The sequence below is a fragment of the Electrophorus electricus genome, chromosome 25, assembly GCF_041902795.1.
Source record: "Electrophorus electricus isolate QZ-2024a chromosome 25, ASM4190279v1, whole genome shotgun sequence".
NCBI lineage: Eukaryota > Metazoa > Chordata > Actinopteri > Gymnotiformes > Gymnotidae > Electrophorus > Electrophorus electricus.
Window position 1 is genome coordinate 1,147,501 of NC_137521.1, and position 27,792 is coordinate 1,175,292.

Consider the following 27,792-nt stretch of genomic DNA (forward strand, 5'->3'; position numbering starts at 1 on the left):
TATCAATAAATAAGGTTGTGTTTGTTTCAGTCTAAAGAGACTTTTTTTTCTTTCTATTTGGCTAAACCTTCTTAATTGCTACCAGTTTTAAGAAATGTTCTCTAATAATTTAAGTTAGTATGCTTGATCTGTGATCGTTCTATGTTTTCTAAGATAATAGTGTAAATACATTGTCTTTTGATGTTTGTGTGCTTCATCTATGGTCCTGCACCAAACACCTCCCTTGCCAGTTCATCTTCGTTGCAGCTGACAGTTCTATTTAAAAAAAACAAAACAAAACTGCTTTCAAAAAAACTGAAAGGATGCTTTGGCACTGAAAGTGTCTAGAACAGCTATCCACAATTACAGGAAGATTCTGTATTAGAAATCTCACATTTTCATCAGGGCTGTCATCTGTGTTAATATTAATGCAGTATTTCACATAAGATCCATAGCTAAATGGCAAGATTACTCTTAGCTTCTTAACATTTATTGGCTTTATACACACACACACATTTTTGTGCAGATATAATGTGTTTTGCTCACTGTTCCTGCTGTAGGCATGGCTGGGGAGCCATTACTGGTGGACAGTGAGAAGGATATCTTTGACTACATCCACATGAAATACAGAGAGCCAAAGGACCGCAGTGAATGAGGAAAGATTGAGATGGATAGTGATAGTGAACTCGCAGGTGCTTCACTCTCATTGTTTCCCAGGACATAATACAAGAAGATGTCACCTCAAACAGTGTGTTTGTGTGTGGGCAAATGTGTGTGGGCTTAATCTTCATCTTCATTATCATTTTCAATTTAACCAGGGAAAATGGATGTACTTTAAAGTGCCGTGTTTTGAGGGGATTGAACAGTGTCCATTTGTACAATTTAAAAGAATTATTGATTAAATTATGAGGAGAGTGAGAGGAAAACTGTTGCACGGAATACAGTCAGATTAAAATTTGAGATGTTTGGTAATACAAATAGTAAGCCTAATATTTAGCTCTCTCTAAATGCCTTTACTTTATTGTAGTCATTCAGTATTTTGTGTATTGTTGTGCTCTGGGAGGTATTTCATTGGGAGTAATTATGTTTTTACTAAGGTGCTTTATCAGGGGAAAAGTATTTAGTTTCATGAGACTGACAAATGGAAGCCAAATGCTTTTAGACTTGTAGTAAAAAAGATACAACTTTGATGTGTTCACATAGTGTTTTAAAATTATTTAGCTATCTTGTATTTAGATTTTAGCACTAGATTAATTTGCATTTATGTCCTATATGTGGTGTTCATGAGAGTGGCAGTGCACTGTTGTCTTGTGCAACATGGATTTGCTGTCAGTAAGAAATGATTAAACATGACCATAATGGACCACTTGGAGCTTTCACTGAAGCTTATTGAAAATTGTATCATTAAATTATTTTAGTTAGTGTTCTGGGGAACATGATAAAACAGAACTAAAAAAGGCAGGAAAATTCAGGGTACAGTTAACTTGCTTTATGAAGCTTAAAAGTGGATATGATGTACTTGATCTGTTTCAGGGGTTTGACCACATCAAGTGAAAGTAACAGAACAGGGAATGTAAAGAGCATCGGTCCTCGGGTTACTATTGTGTACCCATGTTAGTCTGTTTTTCACTCTGTTGTAATGCTGTTCAGTAAAGTGGAGTCCTGGATAGGACAAAATACTGCAGGATTTTGCTTTTAGTTGATTAATGGCTTCCTACCCTTATTGAGTTGATTTGGTTGTATAACAGTCGAAATGATCAACTTCAATTAAACTAATTTATATCCTAAGCGATGATTGCCAGAATCATGAAGATTTCTTGGAAGACAAATGAAAAAAAAATGAGTATAAAGAAGTGAGTCCAAATGGTCTCAATAGCATATCTACGTATTTAAATGCTTTCAGTAGCACGTCTATGTAATTAAATGGCTAGCAGGACTGTAACCTACTTTAGAAAAAGTTTGAGTAAAAGTCTAAAAACATGTTTACTTTCAAATGTAGTCAGTGCCAAGAGTAAATGTACATATAGTATTGTGAATATGTATATATGTATACATTTGTGTGTTATGAATAGAACACAGATTTTTTTTTCATGATAGATACAAGGCATTGTATTATACAAAAAAAAACACTCTTATATTTGTGTTATATATGAACGTGTAGTTTAAATATGGATATATGCACTGTATAGTTATAAATGTAAGCAAGTAAAAGAACTTAAAAAGCAGTGGAGGTTTTAACATGCTGTGTAGTGACAGGCAAGTGGCAGAAATAATGGAGTGAATGAACTCATTCTGTCTTAACAAGAACGTTATACAAAACTAAAATGTGTTAATTAGGAGAAGCATGATCCTGTAACTGAATACAGACTTCATAAATACGTGCTGAGTCCATGCAGTTCATTGTTTGCAATCAGTTGGCAGGATATTCCGAACTGAAGCACGTTCACTTTAAAGTTAAAAGGCATCATCATCTGTTGAGTTGATGGGATTTTGAACACTGATGACAAACATGAATTACTAAGTGAATGGCAGCATTAGCAAAGAGTCACATGGTAAAATCCTGGCATAGTCCTTTAGACCTAAATGGTCTAAACTATTGTTTAAGCAGTGGTCTGTAATATTTCTGATTTCTGCGCTATATTTTTTGTTTGTTTGTTTGTTTTTGTTTTAGTTAAGATGATGGGTGTATCTTTGGAACTTTCCTTTAATGTCCCTTGCAGGTTTGTGCCCAGGATTTCAATGAAAAGGAACAAAGGCCAGTGCATGATTCTGTGTAATGAATGTTATGTGACTACATTAAGCATAATGTGAAGCTAAAGTTCTTTTTTTATTACCATTTGATTTAATTAAACTCATTTACAGTTGGCCCTGAAAAGCTTAGTTTCACAAACACCAGCAGCGACAACTGCTCTTGTGGTTGGACAGACCAGTGATGGAAGCATAATCTCTAACTGAACGCCTAGAAGGCGTTTCAAATAAATACATGATAATATCGGCTCTGAGTGAATGGTGTCTTTAACCTTTGAGTATTTAAATGTGTGTATCTTGATTTATATCGATTAAAATGCTAAATATATTGACTCGGTCTGTAATGTTAATTAAAAGTGGTTGCAGGTCAGCACACTGAGTGTGTAAATAGCAGTCTGGCCTAAAATGGAGTCTTTCTTTTAACCTTAAAACAACACGCATAAAATAAACTCCGACGTCCGCCTTAGTTTCTATGGATACAGTTAAAGCGTCTAAGTCGCAAAGCATTGTGGTTTGAAATAAAATGCGGGAGTAAATACTGGAGAGAAAGCGTTAATTCTGACCAATGCTGGAACAGTTGGGATAAGAAATAGCCAATAGCACACAGGACGTGTACGAGTATTCGCTGTAACACCCACATTACTTTTAGTCAACCACTTAGCGGGAGTTCATCACAAGCGGTTGGACCAATTCATTATTCTTCTCGTTAAGCCGACTCACTATTATCAGGTAAATAAATGCTTTCAATTGTAATGGTCCGTGGTGGTTCATTTACCTGGACCTGTCTTACGTTAATTCAACGAAGTATCTTTTACAACTTCCTTCAACAACACTTTAAATTTAGCTTTGCACAAAAGATTTTCGCCTTGCTTGACGCACGAACATATATGTGTAGCTATCTGTACTTAGCTAGGTTAGCGTTAGCTGGTTAAACCTATTATTGTTTAGGCAACTAGAAATCATTTGGTCTTCTTAGAAGAGATTACACAGCTTTGTTTTTCGAGGATTAGCGTTAGATAATTCTGCTAGATGTATTGGATAACACTGAATCCAGTTAGCTAAATTAACCTATGTTTTAGATACGAGTTACTCAGCTAACCTATAATGCCAGGTGACTAACAGCTATTACCTAACGCTGCTAGCTAGCCAGCCAAGTATGGCTAAAGTTTTAATGAAAAAACTAGCTAGGCTCTTATAATGGAAAAACTTATTTATACCCATATTAGCCTAGCTCACGTTAGCCGACGACGTGCCTTTAAACCGTCGACGTTTCAGCTCTTCGCCTGTAGGGACCAGAGAAAGAGCCGTTGGCCTATCCTAACTGGCTTTCTGAAAGAAACGGACATGGACCGAGTGACCATAGCAACGACAGCCCGAAAACTGTGGACTTAGCAAGGATGAGAGATTGTTATGCAACGCTGATGGGAGAAAAGCTCTCCACCATCCCATGTGCTGACATTATGTAACCGTGTCTTGCACGGTACCCGCTGCTTGGATGCTGGTGAAGCTGAGATGTTTCAGCACGGGCCTGAATCACTTTTGAATTGCACAGGAAAGGATGGGATTAATAAAATACATTTTTATTCTCATCATTTTCTTATGTACTAGTCTGCCGTGATGAATGTCTTGTGAATGTAAACGTTATACAACACTTGCTGAAGCCGCACTAGATTACAGTCGACTTCTTAGCTGGTCTCGTAAGTGCTCTTTCACAAAAGATGTTGGAGTAACCTTATTTTATGTAGTATTAAAGAAAATGGGCATCTATCGGCCATTTTATTGTCATTCTGAAGAGTCGAGAGTCTGAACAAGTACTCTTCAAATATCCCTAAATGGCTGCTATGAGCGAAGAGATGGAGATTGTGACTGCCTTTGTTCAGTGGGAAAAATATTTTAAAATGTATAAATGTGTTTTCATGGTTGCAGAGCAGCCATGTCTGACAGGAAGGCAGTAATCAAAAATGCGGACATGTCCGAGGAGATGCAGCAAGACGCTGTGGAATGTGCTACGCAGGCTCTGGAGAAGTACAACATTGAGAAGGACATTGCTGCCTACATCAAAAAGGTAAGCGTTCAATATAACCAAGGCTAGCTTCACATTTGTAAACATCAGGATATTTTGAGCAGAAAATGGACCTTACATCGTATGATGTGAAATGCTTTAAATACTTCTAAATGCATGTTGAACACATTTGTTCTCTTCTGCCCATGCAAGGAGTTTGACAAAAAGTATAACCCCACCTGGCACTGCATTGTGGGCAGGAACTTCGGCAGCTACGTAACCCATGAGACCAAGCATTTCATCTACTTTTACCTGGGCCAGGTGGCTATTCTGCTCTTCAAGTCTGGCTGAGACAGTACTTCACCTCATCAACTGACAATTAAATACTGACTGTACAGAAAGGCCGATCATTCCTGTTCTGGGACATGCCTTTACTTGGCTGCTTCTCCTTTTTGTTGTTTTTTGTTTTAAGAAAATGGCCATGTAGGGGGGGGAAAAAAGATAAGTAAGAAACATGTATTTATTTTTTTTTCTATATGCAGTTTGAACATTTGTCACTTTGGATTTTTTTTTTATTATTGAAACAAGGGTTTGGCTGAGTGGACAAGAATGGTTTCACAGAGGGTGCTTTATGACTGGAAATGCTACAGATTCTCAGAGAGATTCAAGGTGAATTGGTACATGACTACAATCTAGAAGACACCAATAGGGAGACACTCAGGGTTGGTTATATCACTGTATAAGTATGTTGGCCTTACTGTTATAACAGACCTTCAGTGTGTCTCTTAAATAAACTTTGATGTGGCTTCACTTTTTTTTTTTTGTTTGTTTGAATCAGTAGGGTCCTGTAACCAACAAAGCTATGCACCTTTGAAGTGGCATTCTAAGATGGCAGCAGAGTACTTTTTCACTAGCATGACTTCAAAAATTAACTTCCCCTGCCAGTAGTTGGTAAATGCAGAGAAATATACATGTCTGAGTACTTTTTAAATTTCTATAGTACCTACTTTAGTAACCAGTGTTGGAGTAGCTCAAGAATAAGCAGCTGCTTTATAGTTTGCAATTACAACTGATACAAAGCACTTGAGACATCTGGAAGATAGTGAAACTAGTGCTACTTCAAATCCTCATCTAATCACTATAGTCATAAAAAAAATACAACTACCCTCTCCTACTATTGAACCGGTACAACTTGTCATATTTGAAAATCATGACTCAATTAGTGATGAACCATTTTGTGATTGCATAAATCCAAACCTTTTAACGTCTGTCCATTCCTAACACTTCCAGCAAGGAAGTAAAGTGTACAAGAGTTAATTACAGTGAAAAACAAGGTTGCCCTGGAACCAGGATGTTTTGGGCAGAGGGCCTCTAGCTGTGCTGGTAATGCATTCATAGACCTATCATATTTGTAAATAAACCTTAATAAAACACTATAATGAGTGGGTTTGGATAAGTTTATTAGCATTTCTTTAGAAAACAAGTTTATGGGGATACACTCCATTGGACAGGAAGAACTGGGAGCGCAGGTACCCCTGCAGCTGAGGAACCTTCTTAATGAGAGGCAGGAGCTGAGAGTCCACAGCCTTCTGGGCCTCTTTCCTCTGCTCCGTCAGCTGGTACTTCTGCAGTGGGAAAACAAAAACCCCAAAACACAGTTTAGTAGATGGGGGAAATCTCACCCCCCCCCCCATACTGGAATGGGCCCTACATTAAACCCCTCAAAATGCACAATCAACAAGTGTTTGGTTATATTCCAACACTTCAGAACTGGTTATTCCAAGATACCTTAACAGCATTAACTTTTTATTTTGTACACAAAAGGACAATGCTAGGAAAAAATAGAAATAAGCAAATAAACTTCCATTATTCACCCATTTTCAAAACATAGGTTTTACACAAAGGCATTGTTTTTGAATCAATGCCATTATATACAAACTAACCAACAATTGAACAGCATTTGCCTGTTCTGAAATCACTGCCTGCAGCTTTACGAACACAGATACCCTGGTACTGGTGGTCATATTTTGCCATGTGTAAAGATGAACAGTACCTCTTTCTCTGTATCAAAGATCTCTCCCTCTTGGTGTTTGGGCTTCCTGAGCTGCTTCTTTTTGAAGTAAGCATCAGTCATGGTCTTTGGGATCTTCACACTGGAGATGTCCAACTTGGTGGATGTGGCGATGCAGAACTTCTGGTGGGCTCTGCGCAAGGGAACCCTATTGACAATCAAAGGACCTAGAGAGCGAGGGGTAAACCAATTACTCACTGGCCCATAACAGCACTGACAGCAACAAATCACATCAGCACAGCCAAGCAACATGCATTTAAGCAAATCTGAATTTTAAATATACACCTTCATCTACATACACACCCCATCAAGCAAACCTAGAAAATCAAGCTCATGGAAGTGTTGATGTTAGGCAAACCTGACTGCTTTAGGCAAGTAAAATGCTTTTAAAACAACAGTACTGAAAATGATTTTCCTGGTAAACCAGGTTGGGAGTTCAGTAACGTGCCTATTTTCTTGATTAACCTGAATGTGAAGACACCAACCAAGCACCTAAACCAAAATCAGATTTGTCTGCTGAGCAAGCTGCGATTCTAAATGTCATCAAACAATGTCAAACTGTTCCCCTTTATAAACTCATTCCCTCGCAAGACTCATTTCAAAGGCTTCCTCTAAAATTAAAGACCAAATAAACAAGACATACCAGTGACAAGGAGGAGACCACTAGACAGCTGCTTGAGGAAGATGACTCGCTGGAAGAAGGAAATAGAAGCCATTAGCAAAGCTCGGCAGATATCACCCAGCATACGGCATTACAGCTTATCCGTTTACGGTGGTTGAACTAGCTAGGACAACCCTATAGCATTGGGTTTTATGGCAATCACTTCAAACAAACACACTGCTGTTTGAAGACTTGCTCTGGCAGAGTCAACTGAATTAATTCATTTAGAAGAGAAATATCAAATCTACATCCACTGTCAACAAAGATACATAAACTGATTTTAGGCAGTGTTTTAAACTAAACTCCAAAAACCTAGTGTAGCTGAGCTGCAGTCACTGGATTTGTAAGGTAAAACTTTCCTAGCAGATGTGTTTATAGTACACTCACATCGAACAAAACGTAACCATAGTAACATTCAATTCAGCGTGTGTACCTTGCCACGGTGCCGCCCAGTGAGCATGATGAGCACAGTTCCAGGGGTGATGGAGGAGCGCAGCCTTCTCTTGTGCTGACTGAAGGGCTTGATGCCGTGACTGTGCAGCTTACGGGGAACATCCTCTGTGGGGTAGTAACGGGGCTGCAGAACCAGAGAGAAGGCATAAGCGTGTGGAACGACACTAGCTGACCCATGTGTTTGGAAAAGGGGATGAGTGCTGTGCCAAACTGGAAATTATGGAGGCACCATAAAGTGCAGTGCAGCTGTCCAAGGGGCAAAGCATGGGTGTTCAACTCACCATCCTGCGCAGTCTGACATCACGGGTGCCTCCGTTCTTGTCTCCTCCAACAGTTTTGACCTTAGTGGTAGGAGGCCTCTCCTTCAGCTTCTTCTCAATCTAAGCAGCAAATGATTTCAAAATACAACACACACAAAACACCAAAAGGAAGTTTGGAAATCTTCAAACTCAGTTTACTTTAACGCACACCAGCCTTACCACAGTGCATTCTGACGGCAGGAGCTTTAAGGGGATGGTCCACACGTTGCCTCCAGGTAGGCTCACTCACCTTAGTTTTAGGCGCATTGGTCTTCCTCTTGTACATGGCCCGCCGGGCAAACATGGCAGAGCGGGAGTAGCGGCCGATGCCCCTCGCCAAGACAGGGTTGCGGCTGCAGTGCCGCTTACGGGCTGCCTTCTTCTCATCGCCCTCAGCCATCTGAAATTCCAATGCAGAGAACAATAATTTTCACATCATGCTCAACGTGGATTAACAATAATATTCAAAGTTCTTCAAAACCTTTGACACGGGTTCACAAAACCACTCTACGGTATCCCAGCACACTGAACCAAATGGTTCCAAGCGCATCTCGCCATGCAGTCTTACATTAGCGACACTAACAATGCAAGTCAACCATCCATCCTTTCGACTAGGAACCACAAGAGCACACGGTAAAATAAATCCTGCCACGTTCAGTCAATTTAACTGTCCGAATAACGAATGCGATCTGCTTTAGCAGGAGCTAGCCAACTAGCTACAACCCCCCGACACTTACCGTGGCCTACAATATCAGCAAACGTCAAGAATCACAATATATATTTGCAAGTCGCACGATTACACACTAAACGTGAGATCAACACATTACTTTTGAAGCAGGAATTAAAACGTCCCTACACAAGAATTGTCTCGAAAACTACAACTCGTGTTTCGGGCCCAGCTTGGGAAGAAAGTTTAGGGGAAAAACAAACTCCATACGCAATATTTTCACATATTTGAGTGTTAACGGTATGATAGGACATTTACGCAAAGCCCTGGATTTAATAAACCTTACTACTCATTCAGATGACAACAGATTATATGTCGAGCTCAACGACAGCAGAAGAACATTTACCTTTAGCTAGAAAAAAAGACCGACATCCGGGCCTTTGGGGTGTATATATAGGGCACGTGTCACGCCACATCTTCTTCTGTGCTGGTCTAAGGCTTTGACTTCAACGCACGGAAATCCTACCGCCGCCTGTCGGCCAAGTTGCTCAGCGGAGTACGCGGATTAAACATCGTGTGTTGACAACCATGGCACGACTTTCAGTTCAAACGTACTATAATAAACAAATTTAGAAATCAGTAAATAAATAAAAAAACGGGCAAATTCCAAGGTTACTCTATTTCATCTTTATTTGTGCTTCATAAGTACACTGGTCTGACAGTGCCACAGATCACAAGAGGTTTGATTTGTAAATCAAAAAAAGTGTTACGCCCTTAAAACGGAGTGACGTTACAAACACGAGCAAACCAAAGTGAGAAAGGAACTTTAAAGCAATGGCCTGTTAAATGGCACAGAAAGAAAAGGTAAGGCACATATATCACTCCATGTATTAATAGATTAATCAGTTAATTACACTGAAAGGTTAATTCTTCACATTTATTGTACTTCTACAGTGTCCTCCGGCTTGACACAGAAGAGAGTCACTGTGCACAATACCTGGAATGCTGTCGCAAATTTTAAAGCAACATCCATGTATTTTATAATAGAAGGGTAATAGCCCCACCATTTTCTAGAGCAGAAAAAAAATCCATCTGGGAGTGTGTCTAAAAACATTAAGGCAGAATTTTTATATGGTTTAGGTATATTTTATAGTTTGTAGGTATAAAAAAAATGTTGGTTTGCCATTGGGTGAAATATCTTTAATAATAATGGAGCATGATATAAATTCCTTTATAAATACCTAACTGAGGCCTTAAAACATGTCCACATTACGGATCCTTGAGACATTTTCAAAAAGACCTCTTCTTCATGTATGTGCAGCTATGTATGCATGTCTTTGAAATCTTTACTTCATGGGAAGACAAGTTTGAACTAGAAACAGGCGAATGTTCTTGCATGATGGGGGCTTTTTTCTTAAAGGCATTTGTGTTCCTCTTTCTTCTCATTGTGTGTTTTCCAAAATTATAGCAATGCCCTGGCCACCACCAATACATGCTGAGCCCACTGCATACCTGCCACCACGTCGCCTTGAGATAGAGAAAATATGTCAATGAAGACAAGATGGATATAAAATTAAGGATATAAAATAAAAGCTTCAGATGGCACCACTGCATATCTTGGTGGCATAGGAGTCACTCTCAGAGGATACTTCTTTACCTGAGCTCGTGCACCAAGTGTCCAGTGATCCTGGATCCTGACGCTCCTAGTGGGTGTCCAATGGCAATGGCTCCCCCGTTAACATTACTCTTCTCTGGGTCCAGTCCCAAAGCCTTAGCAACTGCTAGATACTGCGGTGCGAAAGCTTCGTTCACCTGAATGATGAGAAAGCATGATATCAATTTATATTTGTTTATGCTCTGTCAACCAAGAGTACATTTACACAGCTGCCATGGCAAATGGTGCACATGCCTCTACTAGGTCCATGTCTTTCAGGGTGAGTCCTGCCTTCTTCAGAGCCTCTGTTATAGCAGGTACAGGTCCTGGAGCAAGAAGTGGTGTTTTACTGAGGGCAAAAAACACTCTCACTCGTCTGAGTTTGTGGACAGATTCATACATTAACTCACCAATACCCATTACACTAGGATCACATCCTGAGACATGATAGGCCACAATTCTAGCCAATGGGGTTAGCTTGTGTTCCTTAAGGGCATCCTCACTGGCTATCACCACAGCTGCGGCCCCATCTGATACACCCTGTAGGGGATAGACGTGGGAATAAGGAGAGCTGTCAAACAGGTGAAGACCAACCCTTGACTGCAAAGAACCATTCTCATAGCTGTGTAGCAAGCATTAAATGATTGTTCGAACTAAAAACCAAAACTGGGCTTAAACTGTGAGGAGGACACAAGATAAAGATCACTGTGTATGAAAAAAATGTTTATAAGCATTACAAAATACTTTGTTTGAAAGTGGCATTATAAAATGAAATGGCTAATTAAATAACTGTCAAAACATATAATGTTAAGCCTCTTTCCACAGTGTATCAAATGTTATGTATATTGCCTGGCCAAAAAAAAGGTGGAAGGACAGTGGGGAAGCATCATCTTCTAGGATGGAATGTGGTTGGAAAAAAATCTTGAATGATCGTGATCGGCGATCACTTAAATGTGTGGTGAAATCAAATCGTAGAAAAACAACAGTAGAACTCAGGGATATGTTTAATAGTGAAAGTAAGAGCATTTCCACGTGCACAATGTGAAGGGAACTCAAGGGATTGGGACTAAACAGCTGTGTAGCCTTAAGAAAACCACTTGTCAGTGAGGCTGACCAGCAAGAAATGGCTTCAATTTGCTAGGGGGCATAAAGATTTGAATCTGGAGAAATGGAAGAAGGTCATGTGGTCTGATGAGTCCAGATTTACCTTGTTCCAGAGTGATGGGTGCATCAGGGTAAGAAGAGAGGCGGCTGAAGCGATGCACCCATCATGCCTAGTGCCTGCCGTACAAGCCTGTGGGGGCAGTGTTATGATCTGGGGTTGCTGCAGTTGGTCAGGTCTAGGTTCAGCAACGTTATGAGCCTAAAGAATGAGGTCAGCTGACTACCTGAATATACCGAACGGCCAGGTTATTCCATCAATGGATTTTTTCTTCCCTGATGGCACGGGCATATTCCAAGATGACAATGGCAGCATTCATCGGGCTCAAATTGTGAAAGAGTGGTTCAGGGAGCATGAGACATCATTTTCACACATGGATTGGCCACCACAGAGTCCAGACCTGAACCCCATTGAGAATCTTTGGGATGTGCTGGAGAACACTTTGTGTAGTGGTCCAAATCTCCCATGATCAATACAAGATCTTGGCGAAAAATGAATGCAACTCTGGACAGAAATAAATGTTGTGACATTGCAGAAGCTTGTGGAAACGATTCCAGAGGGAATGTGTGCCGTAATCAAAGCTAAAGGCGGTCCAACGAAATATTAGTGTGTGTGACCTTTTTTTTGGCCAGGCAGTGTATTTTGCTTATTGTATATGTATTACATTGTATGTTTGTATCATTATTATTGTATGTTTATATTGTATGTTCATTGTGCCAGAACAGAGTTTAATTAACCTACATCTCAATGCACCAGTTCAAGTACCACTAACGTACTGCAATGAAATAATCAATCAATCAGACTCAATGGTAAAACAATGTGTGTAGTAAAATGGTGCAACTTATAAAACAACAAAACTCCTCAAATTAAATCTGACTAAACAAAGTACAGAAGTGACAGTTTCTCTCATTTGTCATGCGCATGAGGAGATGCATAGATTTTTAAAAAATTCATTTTACAATTTGATTTCTGATAGCGTTGTGTGGTACCCACCGAAGCATTGGCAGCAGTGACCGTGCCCCCTTTCTTGAAGACAGTGGGCAGCTTCGCCATTTGTTCCAGTGTGGTTTGTGGACGAGGGTGTTCATCGTGAGTCATAGACTCCTTGCCTTTCTTGGCCTTTACCTCGATAGGTGCAATTTCAGCACTGTAATGGCCAGACTCATGAGCTGCAGGAAAGAATGTTTGTTTTAAAATGGCCCGAAATGGAGGAGGCTAATAGGTTAGTGTTCCAGTGTAAGGTAGTGTAGACTGACCTGATTTCCACCTCTGTTGTGTCTGATGTGCATACTTGTCGCAGTCCTCACGTGTAATTTGGTATTTTTCAGCCAGGTTTTCTGCTGTGATGCCCATGGGGGTCTTTATATGCAAGTCTGTGAGCCCTGCCCACAAAGTGTCCTCGAGCTGATGCAGACAAGCAAATTGACTTATTTTTTTATTGGCAATCCCCCCCCCAGAAACATTACCTGGCATCTACCCTTCATCTTTTATATAATCTTGTGCTTTAGAAACTAATCATCTGAAGAGTCTAAGAGTATACCTTCAAGTCAACTCCAAACTTGGTTCCAAAGCGGATGTTTCGTGCAGCATATGGGGCCTGGCTCATGCTTTCTGATCCTCCACAAAGTACAATCTCGGATTCTTTCAGGCAGATTTCCTAAACACCATAACACACATTGAGAGCTGAAGTCACAAAAGAGAGGCTTCTTTCTGTAACCAACAGAAAGCACATCAATAGACAGTACCCCTTTCACAACTCTGTATGGTGAAATTATGACACAAGGACACTAGATAACAGACGTGTGTATGAGCTTTAGTTCATTTCCATTGGTGGAATCCGTTTATATCTGCTCATCTCTTACTTGAGCACCACTGATGATAGATTGGAAGCCTGATCCACAGAGGCGGTTCACAGTCAGCGCAGGTACTGGTATGGGAACCCCGCACCGCAGGCCGACATGACGCGCAATATACGGAGCATCTGCAGAGCTCTGCAAGAAAGGGAATAACAGCACATACATACTCACAAGTTAATATTTCAAGAGCTCGTTCAGCCAAGGAATCGGAAGATGACCTGTACTCTATACTATATTGGATCCGATTACGAATCACCAAGTTAATGTTGGGAAGGTTTGTGGGTATGGCGTGGACAGTCATGGCAATACGACACACACCTGCATGACATTACCCACGATGACACTGTTCACTAGTTCTGGAGCAACGTTTCCAGCAGCAAGGGTAGCTTTTGCCGCATGTTCAGCCAAGTCTGTGGCACTGTGGTCTCGAAGAACACCACCATATGTGCCAAATGGAGTCCTCTTAGCTGAAACAATAAAAACACCTACACAAAAAAGGAGAGGAAATGGATGATGCCAAGGTGTGAATAAGAATGGGAATAAATGCATGGAAAACATCTTTGGTTAGATTTAACTTAGACTTAAAATACAAACCTTTCTTAGTAGTTGTAAGAAGGGAAGACATACAGAATTATCACACCTTTATCTGAGCCATTTTTGTAGAGCAGAGGTTCTGAATCTCAGTATTCGAGTACTGTGCACTGCACAGATCCACAACTCATGAGCCAATTATCAAGTCCCCTCAGTTAAATCACGTATCAAAGATTGGGAAACAGTAGTCTAAACTGTGCAGTCATCAGTACCGGAGAGGAACCGAGACCCAGTGCGATTACTTTTGTAACTCGCTCTTTGCAAGAATTCCATAAATGTAAATGACAAAGTAGTTGTTATCCAGAAATGGTAGCAGATACAGCATCAGTTACCTTTGCTCTACTTTGCCACTATAATCATGCACGCACCTCCTTTTTCAGACACAAAATTGTTATGCATGACAAAAATCTGCGACCGTATTTTAAATAAATGAAGTAAATAAATGGTTTAGATAGTGAATTCACTTGCGCACGTAGAGAAGTCATTACAAACCATGAATGTCACCTTAATACACAACAGTAATCCCTCACAAACGGAATAAGTAAAAACTAACGTTAAGGTGTACGAGCGAATTTTAAAGAAAAAGCAAAAGTTAGTTTACCTCTCAAGAGCGACATAATGGTTGTTTTATATCAGTCCACGAATGTCAACGTCTTTTCTATATATATATTTATTATATCCTCTTAGGAAAAGGACTCGCTACTTCTGCACAGCAGTCAAAAAAAATGCAGTAACCTTTCACCCAGTAAGCACGTAGTTATCCATCATTTAGAAAGTAACATTCGTCCTATTTTATTTTCTTAAAAGTAACATATCAAATTTATTCTGAAACTAATACGTAATTGCGCGTGATTTATATAACTCCAAATGTGTGCTCTAAAGAGTTCAGTCCAGAAATAAATCAATAAAGAAAAACATGGAAACTGCGTCTCTAAGTTGCTGCAGCTCGATGCCTTTAGCTAGCTAAGCTAACGCACGCGTAGCAGAGTTACGATAGATAACCTGCTAACTAGCCAGTTTTCTGTTGCCTTTTGTAAGAAATATAAACATGTCGGGGATTGTATATCGAAGCTTAATTCAGTTGTCCTCGAGAGCAGCTTTGACGTCGGGGTATGTTTTTAGATCACTTGAATTACTAGCCAGTTAGCTAGCATTAGCTAAGACATCCTAGACATCTTACTAAGTGAGTTTAGAGAGTTGACAGCACCTGGGCAAAGATGGACATGATAGCTTCCCCGTATTGTGTGTAGGATGCTGATGTTACAGGCTTGTTTCTAATTCTGTTACAGCTGTGGGTCTTTTGTGGCTACCCCTGTGAGACAGAGTCATTGGTTTTCTTCAGTGCTTTCATTGAAGAGCTCGGCGCCACTAAGGTCAGTTAGATTTCAGTACTAGCAGAAGCGGATTTTGGCTGTTGGATTTTCGGTCGCAGCATTTCTTCTGTGTCCTCTCACACAGAGCTGAGCCAAAGAAGAAAAAGAAGGTCGACCCTCGCCGTGAACTTTTGGTAAAAGAGCGTCTGAAGAAAAAATTGAAGAAGCTTGAGAAAGTCCCACCTGAGCTAATTCCTGTTGAAGACTTTATTACTCCAGTCCATTGCTTTGATAAGACCAGGTAAGACAAATGCAGGGCATATCCAACTCAAATGAGAATGTTCAGGGTAACTTAATAAATGACAAGTGATGCACTTTGGCTTGAGCCAAACTTTGAGGCCTCTGGCCCCACTTGCATGAAGTAATTCCAGCAATCTGTTGCCCAGGATACGCAGTAATCCCCTGCTGTCCTTTGAGGAGAGTGAGCGGAGGGACCTGTTGCTTAAAGAATGGTCTCGCTACAAACACTCACAGCACCAGGCTGAGATGACAGCCATTAAGGACGCCATAGACGCCCAGAAGCAAGCTTTAGAGGAGCTCAAGATGGAATCGGAGGACCTCTACAAAGCAGCAGTCAGCCCTGACACCAACCTCTTCCCCTTCACACACCAGGGTCCCTGCTACACACCACCTATACCAAACTATGATCCCCCTGATGGCAAATATAATGACATTACACGAGTGTACACACAGTGAACATGCCCAGTGGCAGTAAGTAATATATAATGTAACTATTTCTGGTTTGTCTTGGAATTGTTGGAGTCATCTTGTCTGATTATAATACTAGGTAATGGCACTGATGCACTTCCAAATTGTGTTGGTTTACAATCTAATTAGTCCAGTCCAGGAATCTGCTGATTAAAAAAACACAAATATACCATGGTGTGTTCTACTCTCTACAATACTGGCCTAGGTTTGCCTTAAGCATTTTAAAACAATGGTACAGAGAGTATTACACAGATGATGATGATCTTAACACTATGATTATTCTGGAAAACAGCATAGTTCTGTTAAATCAGTATTGGCTTATCACAACTATTTATTTCAATTGAACTCCTGTGACCATGAGAAGAAGGAAAAAACTAAAATAGTATAGTGTAGTATGCACTACTTCAAAACCTCAAGAATTAGATCAATGAATGTATTTGTAATACAAAACCTAACACTTAACTGAAATGGACACTGCAGGGTTTGTAAATAAATACCTCCGCCCCCCCAGCTAAAAATAATGATGTCATTCATTTATAAACAATTTGTAAATTTTAATGATTTACATTAGTCTACTGTATGCTGTGCTATTCCATAAAACAAACACATTTATTCTTATGCAAGTTGTTTTACATAACAGAGATTTTAATTAATGACAATTACGTTACTTGTATATTTTCAATAAGTTCCTTATATTTATTAAATATGAAGGGCTGAGCACCTGTTAAAAGATAAAAACATAACCAAAACTTAACTGTACATATACACAAGGCATATAAACAGGTTTGAATTCATGGACAATGATGTGCATGTGCGCTTTCAAGAGTCCTGTGACTGGTCCTGATTAAGAGGCATGTGCCAGTCGGCTGGCGGCTTATGTCTCATCTCCCAAACTGGAGTGAAGCTCCTTTGCTCAGACACTCGCTTCCTTTCACTCTCCTGGAGACACTCCTGAGAAAACAAAAGTAGTACTAAATAAAGACACAAGCATTTTGTCCTTCTCCTACTGCACTGCTTAAGTCCTGTCACTACTATTTCTTCTACTGCTCAGCTGATTAATCCATGTTTCTCTGCAGGTTCTGTCGCTACTGCTGAAAAGAGCTTTGGTTACATCCATACTTAAGAAACCTGGGTTAGATGCTTCATTAGTGTCCAATCTCCAACCTATTTCAAATCTTCCTTTCTTAACTAAGGTGATGGTGATTTGGGGGGGGGGGGGGGGTTAAGATTTTCTTAGTAGAAATAACATGTATGAACCTTTCCAATCTGGTTTCCACACACTATATTATTGGGTGTGCCGTGGTTAATAGTTATACAATCATACATTTATATGCATACAATCTTATACTTTCCACTGATGCTGATATTCCAAATATCATCATCCTCCCGGACAATGAACCAAACTGTACTCATTTCCAGACTAGTGTCCATAAGCGTTTCTGGTTTAATTCTTGAGTGGCTCAAGACCCCTCACAAACAGGCCACAGTTTAGCTCTAGAACAACATGCAAGTCAACCAATGCTGCAGTTATATTTAGGGAGTGTGCCAATGTTCTCTCCTTGGACCCATTCTTTTTATTTCAACTGTAGGTCAGATGATTCAAAATCATGGTCTTAAGTTTCATTGTTATGCAAATGATATTCAGATCTATATTAGCTGTGACCCCCTCAGTTTCATCTGTCATGAAGTGCCTGCCGCACCTATTTAAACCAACTTCTGAAACTGAATGCAGCTAAAACAGCGCAATGGTAGCTCAGTGGTTAAGATACTTGACTTGCAAGCAGAAGGTTGCTGGTTCAAGCTCCACCACTACCAAATTGCCACTTTCAGGCTCCTGAGCAAGGCCCTTAACCTTCAATTGTGCAAGTTGTATTCAATCATAACTAAGTTGTTTTGGATAAAAGTGTCAGCTACGTGCTGCAAATGTAAAATCAAACCCTTGTTAGGTGGCCCCAAAACACTGGTTTCTCCAATCTCATGGTGAATGTCTGTGTTTCTATTAAACCACTGCTAGTTATTAAAAACCTTGGCTTCATTTTTAATTCACTTACATTCGAGCCTCCTATTAAGTTTTCTGCTAAGACTGCAATTTATCATTTGCTCAGTATTGCACACTTCCATCCTCTGCTTAGCAATGCTGATGCCAAAATCCTGGTAAACGCATTTCTTTTCTAAAGTATTGATTATTGCAACTCCCTTTTTAATGGTCTTACTGCTAAACTGCTCAGCTGGCTCTAGTTCATTCAAAACTCAGCAGCCATTCTGCACATATCATCATTCTTCATCAGCTTCACCGGTGATCAGTATCTTCCCATATCAAGTATAAACAACTTCTGCTAACTTTTACTAAGTCCTTCATAGTTTGGTCCCTTGAAATCTCACTAAACTCATTCATCTTTACTGTTCCTCCCACACCCTCAGCTCTTCTGGCACTGGAATTCTTGCAGTCCAACATACAAGACTCTTGTCAGTTGATGGCAGGTCTTTCACTGCTACTTCTAAGCTTTGGGACTCCCTCCCACAATCGCCGTTACTGCTCTACGCTCTCTTCTTTAAAGCTTACCTCAAAACATCCTCTTTACTGCACTTTTCCTCTTCCTAAATGCTTTTTTGTTTGTTCGGTTTTTCCCTCCCTATTGTAAAGTATCCTAGGGTTTGTGAAAGGCACTATATGAACTGAACCTACTATTGTCATTATTATTAAAACCTAGATGACTGGCCCTGCTCTAAAACATAAGGTGAGACACACTATAGGGATGATGCAGTGTTTCACAGTGCAGACGGACCTTGGCATGTGCACTGTGTGTCTTTTCCCACTCTCTGCACGCGCCATAGTCGTCTTTCCACTGCTGGCATAGCGGTGACGTTCCGTAAGTGTAGTAGTGATGGAAGCGGCTCCATAAACTCTTACAATGTCTGTATTCACTCCAGTAGACATCACATCCCCGCGGTGTCTGAGATTAGGATACGTACAGAATTGGATTAGACACGGTAAATGTATGGTTAACCTCTTCGGGTTATGCAATGTCAATTCTTTATTGCAGTACTAAAAACGTACCTAAACTAACTACATTTTGTCCGAGTATGCCTCATCTGTCAAGGTCCTTTTTTAATAAATACAAACGTTACTTTTCCTCAAACAAAACCACGGCCTGCTGAAAGTATAACATACTAAAAGTCTAAGTGATTGCTATGGAAAATATAAGACCGACCAAAATCTAGTCCAACACAAGACTCTCAGCCATAAATATGCATGTATTACAAATAAAAACCTATTTATATATTCAGATTGATTCTGATTATTATGTAAACTGAATGAGCTAGCTGGTGATTATATACTTATCCACAGAAACAGAAGGTGGATAGCTCAAACCTAATGGGAAAATAACGGCATGTTGAAGCAAGGAGGTTGTTGATCTTGCTTAGATAAAACATGAGACATGCAAGATCGCCATATCGTGTTTACATGCATGAAGAACAGCTACAAGAGTAAAACAAAAACAAAATGACTGCTCATACCCTCCAGGAGCCTGAACCTGCCATCACGCTTCTTCTCGAATTTAGCGATGAACTGCAGATTATGGAATCAAACGAGCATATGATGCACACTGCCACCTACCGCTCACGGGTTTGATCTTCCACTATTCTTTTATTTAATTAATTTAATTCATCAATTACTAAACCACTTAGTATTAACGCTCAGTTCGAGTGTAATGGCTGTCCTTTATAATAAGCAAACGAAAGCCTATGATTAGTTTTGTGGCTACTTTACTGGAATAACGTTCTAAGACTTTTAATTTGTATCTTATGGGAAGAGGAACCTCGGCTCGCCTTCTTTAGCTAAGATAGCTAGCCCGTGTGTTATTCAACATTGGGAGAAGTTATTAAAGCTGAATGTTCAGCGTTACACAAAAATGCCATCTGAAAATCTAAGATGGGAGACACTGGAGGCTTTGAAAAACTCGCCAAAGGGTAGAATTAAATACAGCCCAGACTGTCTTGAAAGAGGGGAGGTAAAACCAAAAACTTACATCAAACTTCAGAGCAGTTTTAATTAATATAATACTTAGCCAGCTCGATAACCGGTGAGACTGCTTAGCTAACAACGGTGAACTATAACTGTGAGCAATTTTATAGATAGTTTTATAGATCGCTAGAACGGTGCACTTCTTAGCTCAGATTGCTATCACATATGTAGATAGCTAACTAGATAACTAGGTTAGCTAACCTAACTACATGAATTCGGAGGCATAATATTGCATCTATAAAGTTAAATGGCTTAATGCAGCTAACTACATAGCTTCGTTAATAATTGGCTGTCCTGTAAGGATATCGACGTTTCAGTAATGCATTTATTAATGTTGTCATTGCCAACATTGCCTTGACAAATAAAATGTTTTAAATCTTCAGAACATTTTAGCAGGCTGCAAAGAGGTTACCAGCCTGTCACCTCTCTCGGGGCATATTTTGAAGAGTCTGAGCAGAGCCTCTTCTTTTGGTTCCCCGACTCGTGATACGAGCCCAGGCACCACTGAGAATGCCCCCATCTACACTTCACTTCCTATCAGTCCACACCAGACTCTCACTACTCCAGTCTCACCTTCCACCTCTCTAACACTATTCGCTACTGAGAGTGAGGGGAAGGTAAGGCCATTTGTCATTATATATCATTTATTACCTCTTTACTGCTTTCTGTAGTGCTTGTGTATAGTGACGTGTGTGGAGTTGGTGATGTAACTATTGTCGTCGTGTGCTAGGTGAGTGAGAATAAACTGGAGAATTCAGACTCCACTGCTGATCTCAGCCCTGACCTCAGCAGCACTCCACCCACGGCCATCTTCCTCCTCTCGCCCAGGGCCACTCAGATGGCAGGGTGCATCCGCATCTGTGAGGAAAACCACCGGGCTAAAGCCAAGGTGCAACATTCCTAAAGTTCTCTATACGGTGCAGTTTGCATATATGTGCATTTGCGCTTGACTGATCTTGGTGCAGAATTCTGTGCTATGAACTGCATGTTTTGAAGTGTATTGATCGAATTCTGTGGCTTTTCCGTTCTCACAGTCAGCGCTGAGCCTTAGGCAGGAGCTGCAGGAGCAGCTGGTGGCTGCGGTGGCCGGCCGGGAGTCGGAGCAGATGAAACGCTTCGAGGAGTTAATGGAGCTAAAGCAGAGGCAGGAGTACCAGAGCATCAGGGACATGATGGAAAAGGAGTATGGACCTCCCAACCTATTCCTTAAACCTGGAATGATGCATTTTGCAATCATATTCTCTACATAGATTACTCCCCCTCTCGGGTTTAGACACTAATGCTAAGATGGTTTTACAAGAATTCCTGTATATTTACGTGTTTTCCTGTCCAGATCAATCATTTTCCTGTCTTTAAAAGGACCCAGGAAAGCCTTGGGCGTCAAGAGAAGTTGAAAGAAGAGTACAGACACAGAACGAAAGTAAGCGAGAAATAAAACATTCACCATGGCGAGATTTTCTATAATCTTTATTGCATGAGGCCCTTAATCATTAATTGTTCCCTATTCCAAGGCTGCTTCAAGGTTCAGAATAGCCTCATTAATGTGTTTTCCTTGCCTGTTAACAGACAGCAATTGGCATCTCGCCTAAAGAGTTTTTTGTTGCAATCTGAGCCGGCATGAACATGGGGTTGTCTACTGTGACATTGAAACAGTGGTGATAGATTCTGTGTGCTGTATTTGTAAGTTCAATAGAGTTGGGAAAATGTTTAAAGATAACAATGTAGGAATTTGCACACAGAAGAGATTTAAACCTTTTTCTGCTCAAATTGTCTCCAATAATTACACTTAGTATAACAGAGATCAAATGTGAAAGAATGATTCATTGGAATATCTCCCTCTTTCTTTAAATATCTACATTTTATTAACTCAACAAGGGGTTACACAAATACATGACTCAAAAGAGATATTTTCAGGTTAATAAATAAAAAATTGTAATTGTAGAATAGTTCTTATCCTGTCTACTCTGGTATGAGCCATGGAGCACTGACATTTTGAGGGTCCTTTGATGAAATTGGAAAATGGTGCTCAGCATGCTGAAGTTAATTTGCTCGGTCAGATCCTGAACCTACGTCTGCGAGAGATGGAGCAGCAGCGGTTGCGGGAGGCGGAGCTTGAGAGGCAGAGGCAGGTGGAGGGCAGGGAGAGGCTGAGAACACTTAATGCCATTCAAGAAGAGGTGCTTCAGCTCAATCAGCTCCTGGAACCTGCCCCACCTGCACACCTGGGCCTCAGCGTAGATCACACCTCCTACATCACCCGCGGTAATCAGCTTTGCTCGCAGGTCTCGGAGGTGATACGCACCACAGCCGAAGTGAGTTGTCGTGTTCCTTGGCTTTGTTTGTTTTTGCTTTATTGCTGGTCTTATGGAAAATGATCATTTCCAGATGTTTCTTTGTGATCAATCAACTTTTTTTTTTTTTCTTTTTTTTAGAACTTTCTTTGACTTTATTGGCTTTCTGACTGTGCATGTACTCTGTGGACCCTTAGGGACAGTTCCCGAGTGTGGAGGACATGACTGTGACAGAGCGGGCCTTGCAGGAAATGAGATCACTCCTCCGAGCCTTGCAAGAAGAGGTCGCTCAAGCTCAGGAGAGGAAGAAGAAGGAGCAGGAGGAAGAAGAGGAGAAGAAGAAGAAGCAGGCAGAATTGAAGGTCCAGCAAGAGGAACAAAAGAAGAGTCCAGCACTGTCCGCTAAAGACAAAATCCGAAAACAAGGTACCTATACATGTAGAACAAGGGTGAATTTAGATAGTAGAAAAATGTATAACAATTATTCAATCTGCACAATCCTACAAGATTCTATAACTGTTAGGTTGTAGAGAGACTGCAGGAACGCAGAAAGAAGATGGAGACAGACTAAGCTCACTGTCCACTTTGAAATCTTTAAACATTTGCAAAACAAATTGATGGCCCCTAAAGTAATCCTAAATTTCATTTTACTACAGTTGACAAGCTGGTTAACCACTCACCTTTATATATCATTAGAACTTTCTAATGAGACATGTGATGAATTTGCTTTGGTAGTAAAATCTCCTCTATTGGGAAACAGCATTATACAAGGTCAACAACCCCCTCACTGACCTGCTAGGTCACAGTGCACCATAATGCACCTTATCGGAGTTATTATAAATTGACCTTGAAACCCTTACAAAATTGATCTCATTACTAAACACTGCTATTACTAGCTGTCCTCTAGACAACATACCAGCAACATTGTTTAAACAAGTTTCAACCTTGGTTTAATTCAAAGCAGCTGCACTTTTACCTGCTTGAAGGGTGGAAATGTAGTTTTCAATTCTTAAACAATTCTTTCTTTTATTGTCTATTTTTGCATTGTATTTTTAACTTTATAAATTAATCATTTAAATTCTTTTACTTTTCATTATTTCAGCAATTGTAAATTAAGTGGTTCACCATTGCTTACTTACAGGCCTGCAGGATATAGCTGAAGACAGCACATTTAAGTGGTACACAGAGCTACAGGATTTGGCCAGCCAATACTCCCAGTCATTTGAAGATCTGAACAATGCAAAGGACATGCAGGTCAATCTCTTGCTTTAAATTTACTGAAATAAAAGCTATCACTAGGTTGGTTTCTTTGTTTGTCTATATATAGTTACATATATAGGGTCTTTAGTATAAATAAATATAACCAAATTTATGTTCATTGGTACAGACAAAGAAGTTGAGAATGGAACTCCAAAAGGCTGCAACAATTCCAGTGAGTCAGATTTCCAGCATTTCAGGTGAGCTTATTTTTACTTTCACATTTCTAAAACCCATGGTGTTTTGTCATTTTTGCTTCATCACAAAGAGGTCTGAGGGTTACTGCTTTTTGAAAACATTTAAAAGTTATAAATGCTATATCACCTTTCATCACAGATCTGTGTTACGTGGTTTTGTATTTTTCTTTCTTGAAATTTGAATGACCTCTAGGTTCCCAGCTGAAGGAGATCTTTGACAAGATTGACAAACTGTTATCAGGGCGAGCAGTTGTATCGGGTGGAAAGTCTGTGTCCACGTCGCAACATCCACATGGGCTGGAGTATGTTAGCTATAAATTAGCAGAAAAGTTTGTGGTAAGTTGATATTTTAAAAGTAATTACAAGTAGCTACAAGTCATTTGTATTTGTTTGAGCTACCTTACTTAGCATTTGCTCGAGAAAAAGGAAAATCAGTGTTTTTTTCACACTTTTTTTTAATGCATGGTTCTGAAGTTAAATTCAGCACAGAACTTGCCTCCCCATAGACGTCCACAGGCAGCAGCTTCTAGTTTCAGGTTCATAATGGTCTGATATAACCACAAGCAGAAAAAAAATGGTGCAGAGATATGCAGTATATTTAGTTTTTAGAAGCACTGTTTCTGAGGGGGGGAAAAAAAAAAAGTTTAACCATGAAGAACAGAAATGTAATTAGAGCAATGAGGTTACGAAAAACGTTTTCACAGAAACAAGGAGAAGAGGAGGTAGCCTCTCACCATGAGGCAGCATTCCCCATTGCAGTGGTGGCCTCAGGCATGTGGGAGCTGCACCCTAGAGTGGGAAACCTCATTCTGGCCCACCTCCACAAGAAGTGTCCTTATGCTGTTCCTCACTACCCAGATATGAAGGAAGGCACCTCCATAGAAGAGTATCAGAAGTACGGATGCATCACACAGCTCCTGGGGGAAGCTCATTTTAGAAGCTTATTCTACCCCTGGGGTTTGAGCTATGCAGCTTTTGCCAAAGCAAAAAACTGAACTGAAATGTGTCTTTGTCTGTAGGATTCTTGGATATCGTGTGGATGACTCGGGGGTGGAGGGACAGGACAGTTTCCTAAAGAGGATGTCTGGGATGATTAGACTTTATGCTGCTATAATACAGCTACGATGGCCTCACAGCAATAAACAAGGGGTAGGCGTCCTCAAAATATCTGATATGAATCAAGATTAGATATCTATATCATTTATCTTTCTGTGAATTTCCATTATAGCCTGGCCCACATGGACTGAATCATGGCTGGCGCTGGTTGGCTCAGATGCTGAACATGGAGCCTCTTGCCGATGTCACAGCAACTCTTTTGTTTGACTTTCTGGAGGTAGACAGAAACTACCGACATTTATGTCATACTTTCCTCTATCTTATTATATTTTATATCCGGTATTCTGCCAACTCTCTTTAAACATGTACAGGTTTGTGGGAATGCTCTAATGAAACACTATCGAGGACAGTTCTGGAAGCTCTTAGTGCTCATCAAAGAGGAATACTTCTCCAGGTAGGACCACTGTAATGCATGATCTGGGATGGCTGCTTGTACAGAATTGGCTTGTGGAAGGAAGAAACCTGTGCAGCCATGCCACAAAGGCCTGTAACCCTGGACTGACCTGGGTTTAATCCTCCCCTTTTCTCTTCCTCAGGATTGAAGCAGTCACCAGCGCAGGTCAGTTAGGTTCGGTAACTAGACTCAAGCAGTTTCTGGAGGTAAGCCAGGAGGAACCCGATGAGCAGTCTCTTTGCCTTAAATACTCTGAATATTAATATTAGGAGTGGCAGGTTATAAGAAACTAACCACTGAGTATATTGTTTCTTAGTTATATTACTGTGAACTTGATTACATTTATCCTTAACTATTATAAAATTGTACATTTGTCTGTTTTGTAGTATAAAACATATGGAATGCTTATGTTTTATATTTCTTTCTAACCCAGAGTGCTTTAAGAAACAAGCAGATTGATCCACCCAAAGGACAACTGACCTCAGCCTTCTGGAGAGCCTGATAGTTGGTACTAGTATTTAGCTCCATAAGAAGTTTCAGTGGAACTCGAGCTTTACCTGCAATTAATTTAAAAATGCAAGGATTTTATGATACAATGTGCAAACATATATTTTCTTAAGTTTCTGTTTGTTAGAATATTATGGTTCCATGGTGTGCTTGTTCTTAATGTTTTTACTGGATTTCCTTTATCATGAGAGATATTCTAGAAGTTATTGTGGTGGGAGGCATGGCCATTTAATTATTGGTATATTTGTCTTATCAACTCATCAAGCATATCCATGCATTCACTAAACATGCCATAAGCCTCACTCTGGGACGGTGCCGCTTACGGAATATAGCCACTTTATGTATGTTGATGGAGGAAAGAACTGTAGATGGATGTGTATATTTCTAATTTTAAAATGAGTAAATGTGAACATGAACAAACTTTTTGTTCTCATCATTGCTCCATGCAACTATGTGTAAGGAGGGTGGGTTTAAGTAAGAATTATCTGGGGTGTCCGCAAAGGTTCAGCCCATACAAGGTCGTAAAAAGTGGAAATTCACAAATCGTGAGTTGTATCACTTTTTGTATCAATATATGCAGTTAAGTTTTTTTTTTTTTGTTTTTTTTTGCACCATCAGTGAGTGTGAAAATAAGTTATAATCAGAAACTTATCTCTCTGTATACACGGATTTGTCAATGATGCGTTTCTAGGAAACTATCTATTAACAGAATAATCAATATAATTAAAAGTATTTTTTACTTTGGTCAGTATATTCCCCTTGTGATCTAGTCCATCACAATGTAGTTCACAGGTTGGGATTTCTGAAAGTTGGACAAACCAATAAAAAGTTTGTTTTTATTTCACTCAATCTGTTTTTATTTAGGAGTGTACAGCACGATACAAATAGTAATTTACACCTGCAATATGAAATGATGCAAACTTTGTAAAGAAAAAGAATAAAGACGTTGCAGTACAACTCCTCTGTTAGAAAACTTGTAAAACCCAATTCCCACCCTCACTGCTCACAAAAAAAGAAATGTGGGGGGATAGAAAAGAGATCAACTGGATTTAATCAATTAATTAATTAAAAATTAGTCGAGGGGTAGATTCTTTAGACATGATCCACTACCATCTACTGAAAAAATGTCCAGTTTTACCTCTTAGTATGTTGATTCTTCCAGCTTGAGTAGGTGAGAATGGGTTAGGTTATCTGTTACCGCTATCAATTATACAAAATAATTTTACAGAAATGAATTTTGCTTGTATGTACCTTATCTATTGTACATTTTACCCCCATCCCCTGGCTGATTGCATTCTAGTAAGTATAGATTCATCCAGTGAGTTAAGTATAATTTTTTTTTAATTCCTTGTTTCTGTTAATGAGTACATCAATGGACTATTTAAGTCTTCCCATAGCTTCTTGATGGGTAAAGCTGGAAAATCTGGGAAGAGACAGTTAGTACAATGTATAACCTGGAAATATCAAAACAGGTGGGAGGATGGAAATTCAAATTCTGACTGAACATTCATTAAAACATCTTTGTAAACATGTTTAAAACACTTGATACCTTTATCCTGTATATAAAACAGATAAAGAGGCATTAGTTAAAAAATGAGCTTCCATCCTGCTCCATAAAGACTCAAATGAACTGGTTTGTTAATTTGTGAACATGGCTGTAATAAAAATGAAAGTTTGCTATTGCAAGCCTTCAGTTAAATTTGCACTGAAGTAAAATACCCTGTGGTTTCTGGGCACTTTTCCACTGCAAAGAAATTGGGTGATGATTTGCACCAGTAA

At 39.8% G+C, this 27,792-nt stretch overlaps 6 protein-coding genes across 6 annotated transcripts in view; 4 read left to right on the plus strand and 2 right to left on the minus strand.

The window, feature by feature from the left end:
* polb (polymerase (DNA directed), beta) overlaps positions 1–2,974 on the plus strand; it is an 11,682-nt gene extending 8,708 nt beyond the window's left edge. The window contains exon 14 of the mRNA XM_035522188.2: positions 540–2,974. Coding sequence (XP_035378081.1) covers positions 540–634 — 95 coding nt within the window. The 3' untranslated portion in view covers positions 635–2,974. The remainder of the gene's footprint in view (positions 1–539) is intronic.
* A 367-nt stretch (positions 2,975–3,341) lies between these two features.
* On the plus strand, positions 3,342–5,539 carry dynll1 (dynein, light chain, LC8-type 1). The gene is made up of 3 exons (XM_027030949.3): positions 3,342–3,456; positions 4,654–4,792; positions 4,943–5,539. Exons 2-3 carry the CDS (start codon positions 4,661–4,663, stop codon positions 5,078–5,080), a joined length of 270 nt encoding a protein of 89 aa, XP_026886750.3. The 5' UTR covers positions 3,342–3,456; positions 4,654–4,660; the 3' UTR covers positions 5,081–5,539.
* A 633-nt stretch (positions 5,540–6,172) lies between these two features.
* On the minus strand, positions 6,173–9,306 carry rpl6 (ribosomal protein L6). Its single transcript, XM_081707731.1, has 7 exons — positions 9,287–9,306; positions 8,464–8,613; positions 8,196–8,294; positions 7,895–8,038; positions 7,444–7,492; positions 6,783–6,967; positions 6,173–6,354 (listed from the first exon to the last, which is right to left on the minus strand). The coding sequence occupies exons 2-7, from the start codon at positions 8,611–8,613 to the stop codon at positions 6,202–6,204; spliced, it is 780 nt and encodes a 259-aa protein (XP_081563857.1). The 5' UTR covers positions 9,287–9,306; the 3' UTR covers positions 6,173–6,201.
* A 246-nt stretch (positions 9,307–9,552) lies between these two features.
* Positions 9,553–14,898, minus strand: acaa2 (acetyl-CoA acyltransferase 2). The gene is made up of 10 exons (XM_027030956.3): positions 14,745–14,898; positions 13,871–14,037; positions 13,559–13,687; positions 13,237–13,353; positions 12,953–13,100; positions 12,690–12,865; positions 10,945–11,074; positions 10,790–10,860; positions 10,538–10,692; positions 9,553–10,407 (listed from the first exon to the last, which is right to left on the minus strand). The coding sequence occupies exons 1-10, from the start codon at positions 14,758–14,760 to the stop codon at positions 10,323–10,325; spliced, it is 1,194 nt and encodes a 397-aa protein (XP_026886757.1). The 5' UTR covers positions 14,761–14,898; the 3' UTR covers positions 9,553–10,322.
* Positions 14,899–15,064: 166 nt separating this feature from the next.
* Positions 15,065–16,393, plus strand: mrpl40 (mitochondrial ribosomal protein L40). Its single transcript, XM_027030946.3, has 4 exons — positions 15,065–15,253; positions 15,433–15,516; positions 15,602–15,757; positions 15,903–16,393. The coding sequence occupies exons 1-4, from the start codon at positions 15,192–15,194 to the stop codon at positions 16,210–16,212; spliced, it is 612 nt and encodes a 203-aa protein (XP_026886747.2). The 5' UTR covers positions 15,065–15,191; the 3' UTR covers positions 16,213–16,393.
* A 3,623-nt stretch (positions 16,394–20,016) lies between these two features.
* On the plus strand, positions 20,017–27,716 carry gle1 (GLE1 RNA export mediator). Its single transcript, XM_027030945.3, has 16 exons — positions 20,017–20,237; positions 20,635–20,868; positions 20,982–21,140; positions 21,286–21,434; positions 21,611–21,671; positions 22,309–22,563; positions 22,740–22,968; positions 23,684–23,796; positions 23,930–23,999; positions 24,190–24,332; positions 24,701–24,891; positions 25,016–25,145; positions 25,225–25,329; positions 25,424–25,506; positions 25,649–25,712; positions 25,940–27,716. The coding sequence occupies exons 1-16, from the start codon at positions 20,139–20,141 to the stop codon at positions 26,006–26,008; spliced, it is 2,154 nt and encodes a 717-aa protein (XP_026886746.1). The 5' UTR covers positions 20,017–20,138; the 3' UTR covers positions 26,009–27,716.
* The last annotated feature ends 76 nt before the right edge of the window (positions 27,717–27,792 follow it).

Excerpts from the sequence above, each read along its gene's own strand:
- acaa2 (XM_027030956.3), bottom strand. Across the intron at positions 13,354-13,558 it reads CTATCATCAGTGGTGCTCAA|GAAATCTGCCTGAAAGAATC; the intron begins GTAAGAGATGAG and ends TATGGTGTTTAG. Across the intron at positions 13,101-13,236 it reads AGTTTGGAGTTGACTTGAAG|CTCGAGGACACTTTGTGGGC; the intron begins GTATACTCTTAG and ends TGTCTGCATCAG.
- dynll1 (XM_027030949.3), top strand. The coding sequence starts at position 4,661 with ATGTCTGACAGGAAGGCAGTAATCAAAAATGCGGACATGTCCGAGGAG. Across the intron at positions 4,793-4,942 it reads TTGCTGCCTACATCAAAAAG|GAGTTTGACAAAAAGTATAA; the intron begins GTAAGCGTTCAA and ends TGCCCATGCAAG.
- gle1 (XM_027030945.3), top strand. The coding sequence starts at position 20,139 with ATGCCATCTGAAAATCTAAGATGGGAGACACTGGAGGCTTTGAAAAAC. Across the intron at positions 20,238-20,634 it reads ACTGTCTTGAAAGAGGGGAG|AACATTTTAGCAGGCTGCAA; the intron begins GTAAAACCAAAA and ends TTAAATCTTCAG. Across the intron at positions 24,000-24,189 it reads TCAGATTTCCAGCATTTCAG|GTTCCCAGCTGAAGGAGATC; the intron begins GTGAGCTTATTT and ends AATGACCTCTAG.
- rpl6 (XM_081707731.1), bottom strand. The coding sequence starts at position 8,613 with ATGGCTGAGGGCGATGAGAAGAAGGCAGCCCGTAAGCGGCACTGCAGC. Across the intron at positions 8,039-8,195 it reads ATGTCAGACTGCGCAGGATG|CCCCGTTACTACCCCACAGA; the intron begins GTGAGTTGAACA and ends CTGGTTCTGCAG. Across the intron at positions 6,355-6,782 it reads TCTTTGATACAGAGAAAGAG|AAGTACCAGCTGACGGAGCA; the intron begins GTACTGTTCATC and ends TTCCCACTGCAG.
- mrpl40 (XM_027030946.3), top strand. The coding sequence starts at position 15,192 with ATGTCGGGGATTGTATATCGAAGCTTAATTCAGTTGTCCTCGAGAGCA. Across the intron at positions 15,254-15,432 it reads AGAGCAGCTTTGACGTCGGG|CTGTGGGTCTTTTGTGGCTA; the intron begins GTATGTTTTTAG and ends ATTCTGTTACAG. Across the intron at positions 15,517-15,601 it reads AAGAGCTCGGCGCCACTAAG|AGCTGAGCCAAAGAAGAAAA; the intron begins GTCAGTTAGATT and ends CCTCTCACACAG.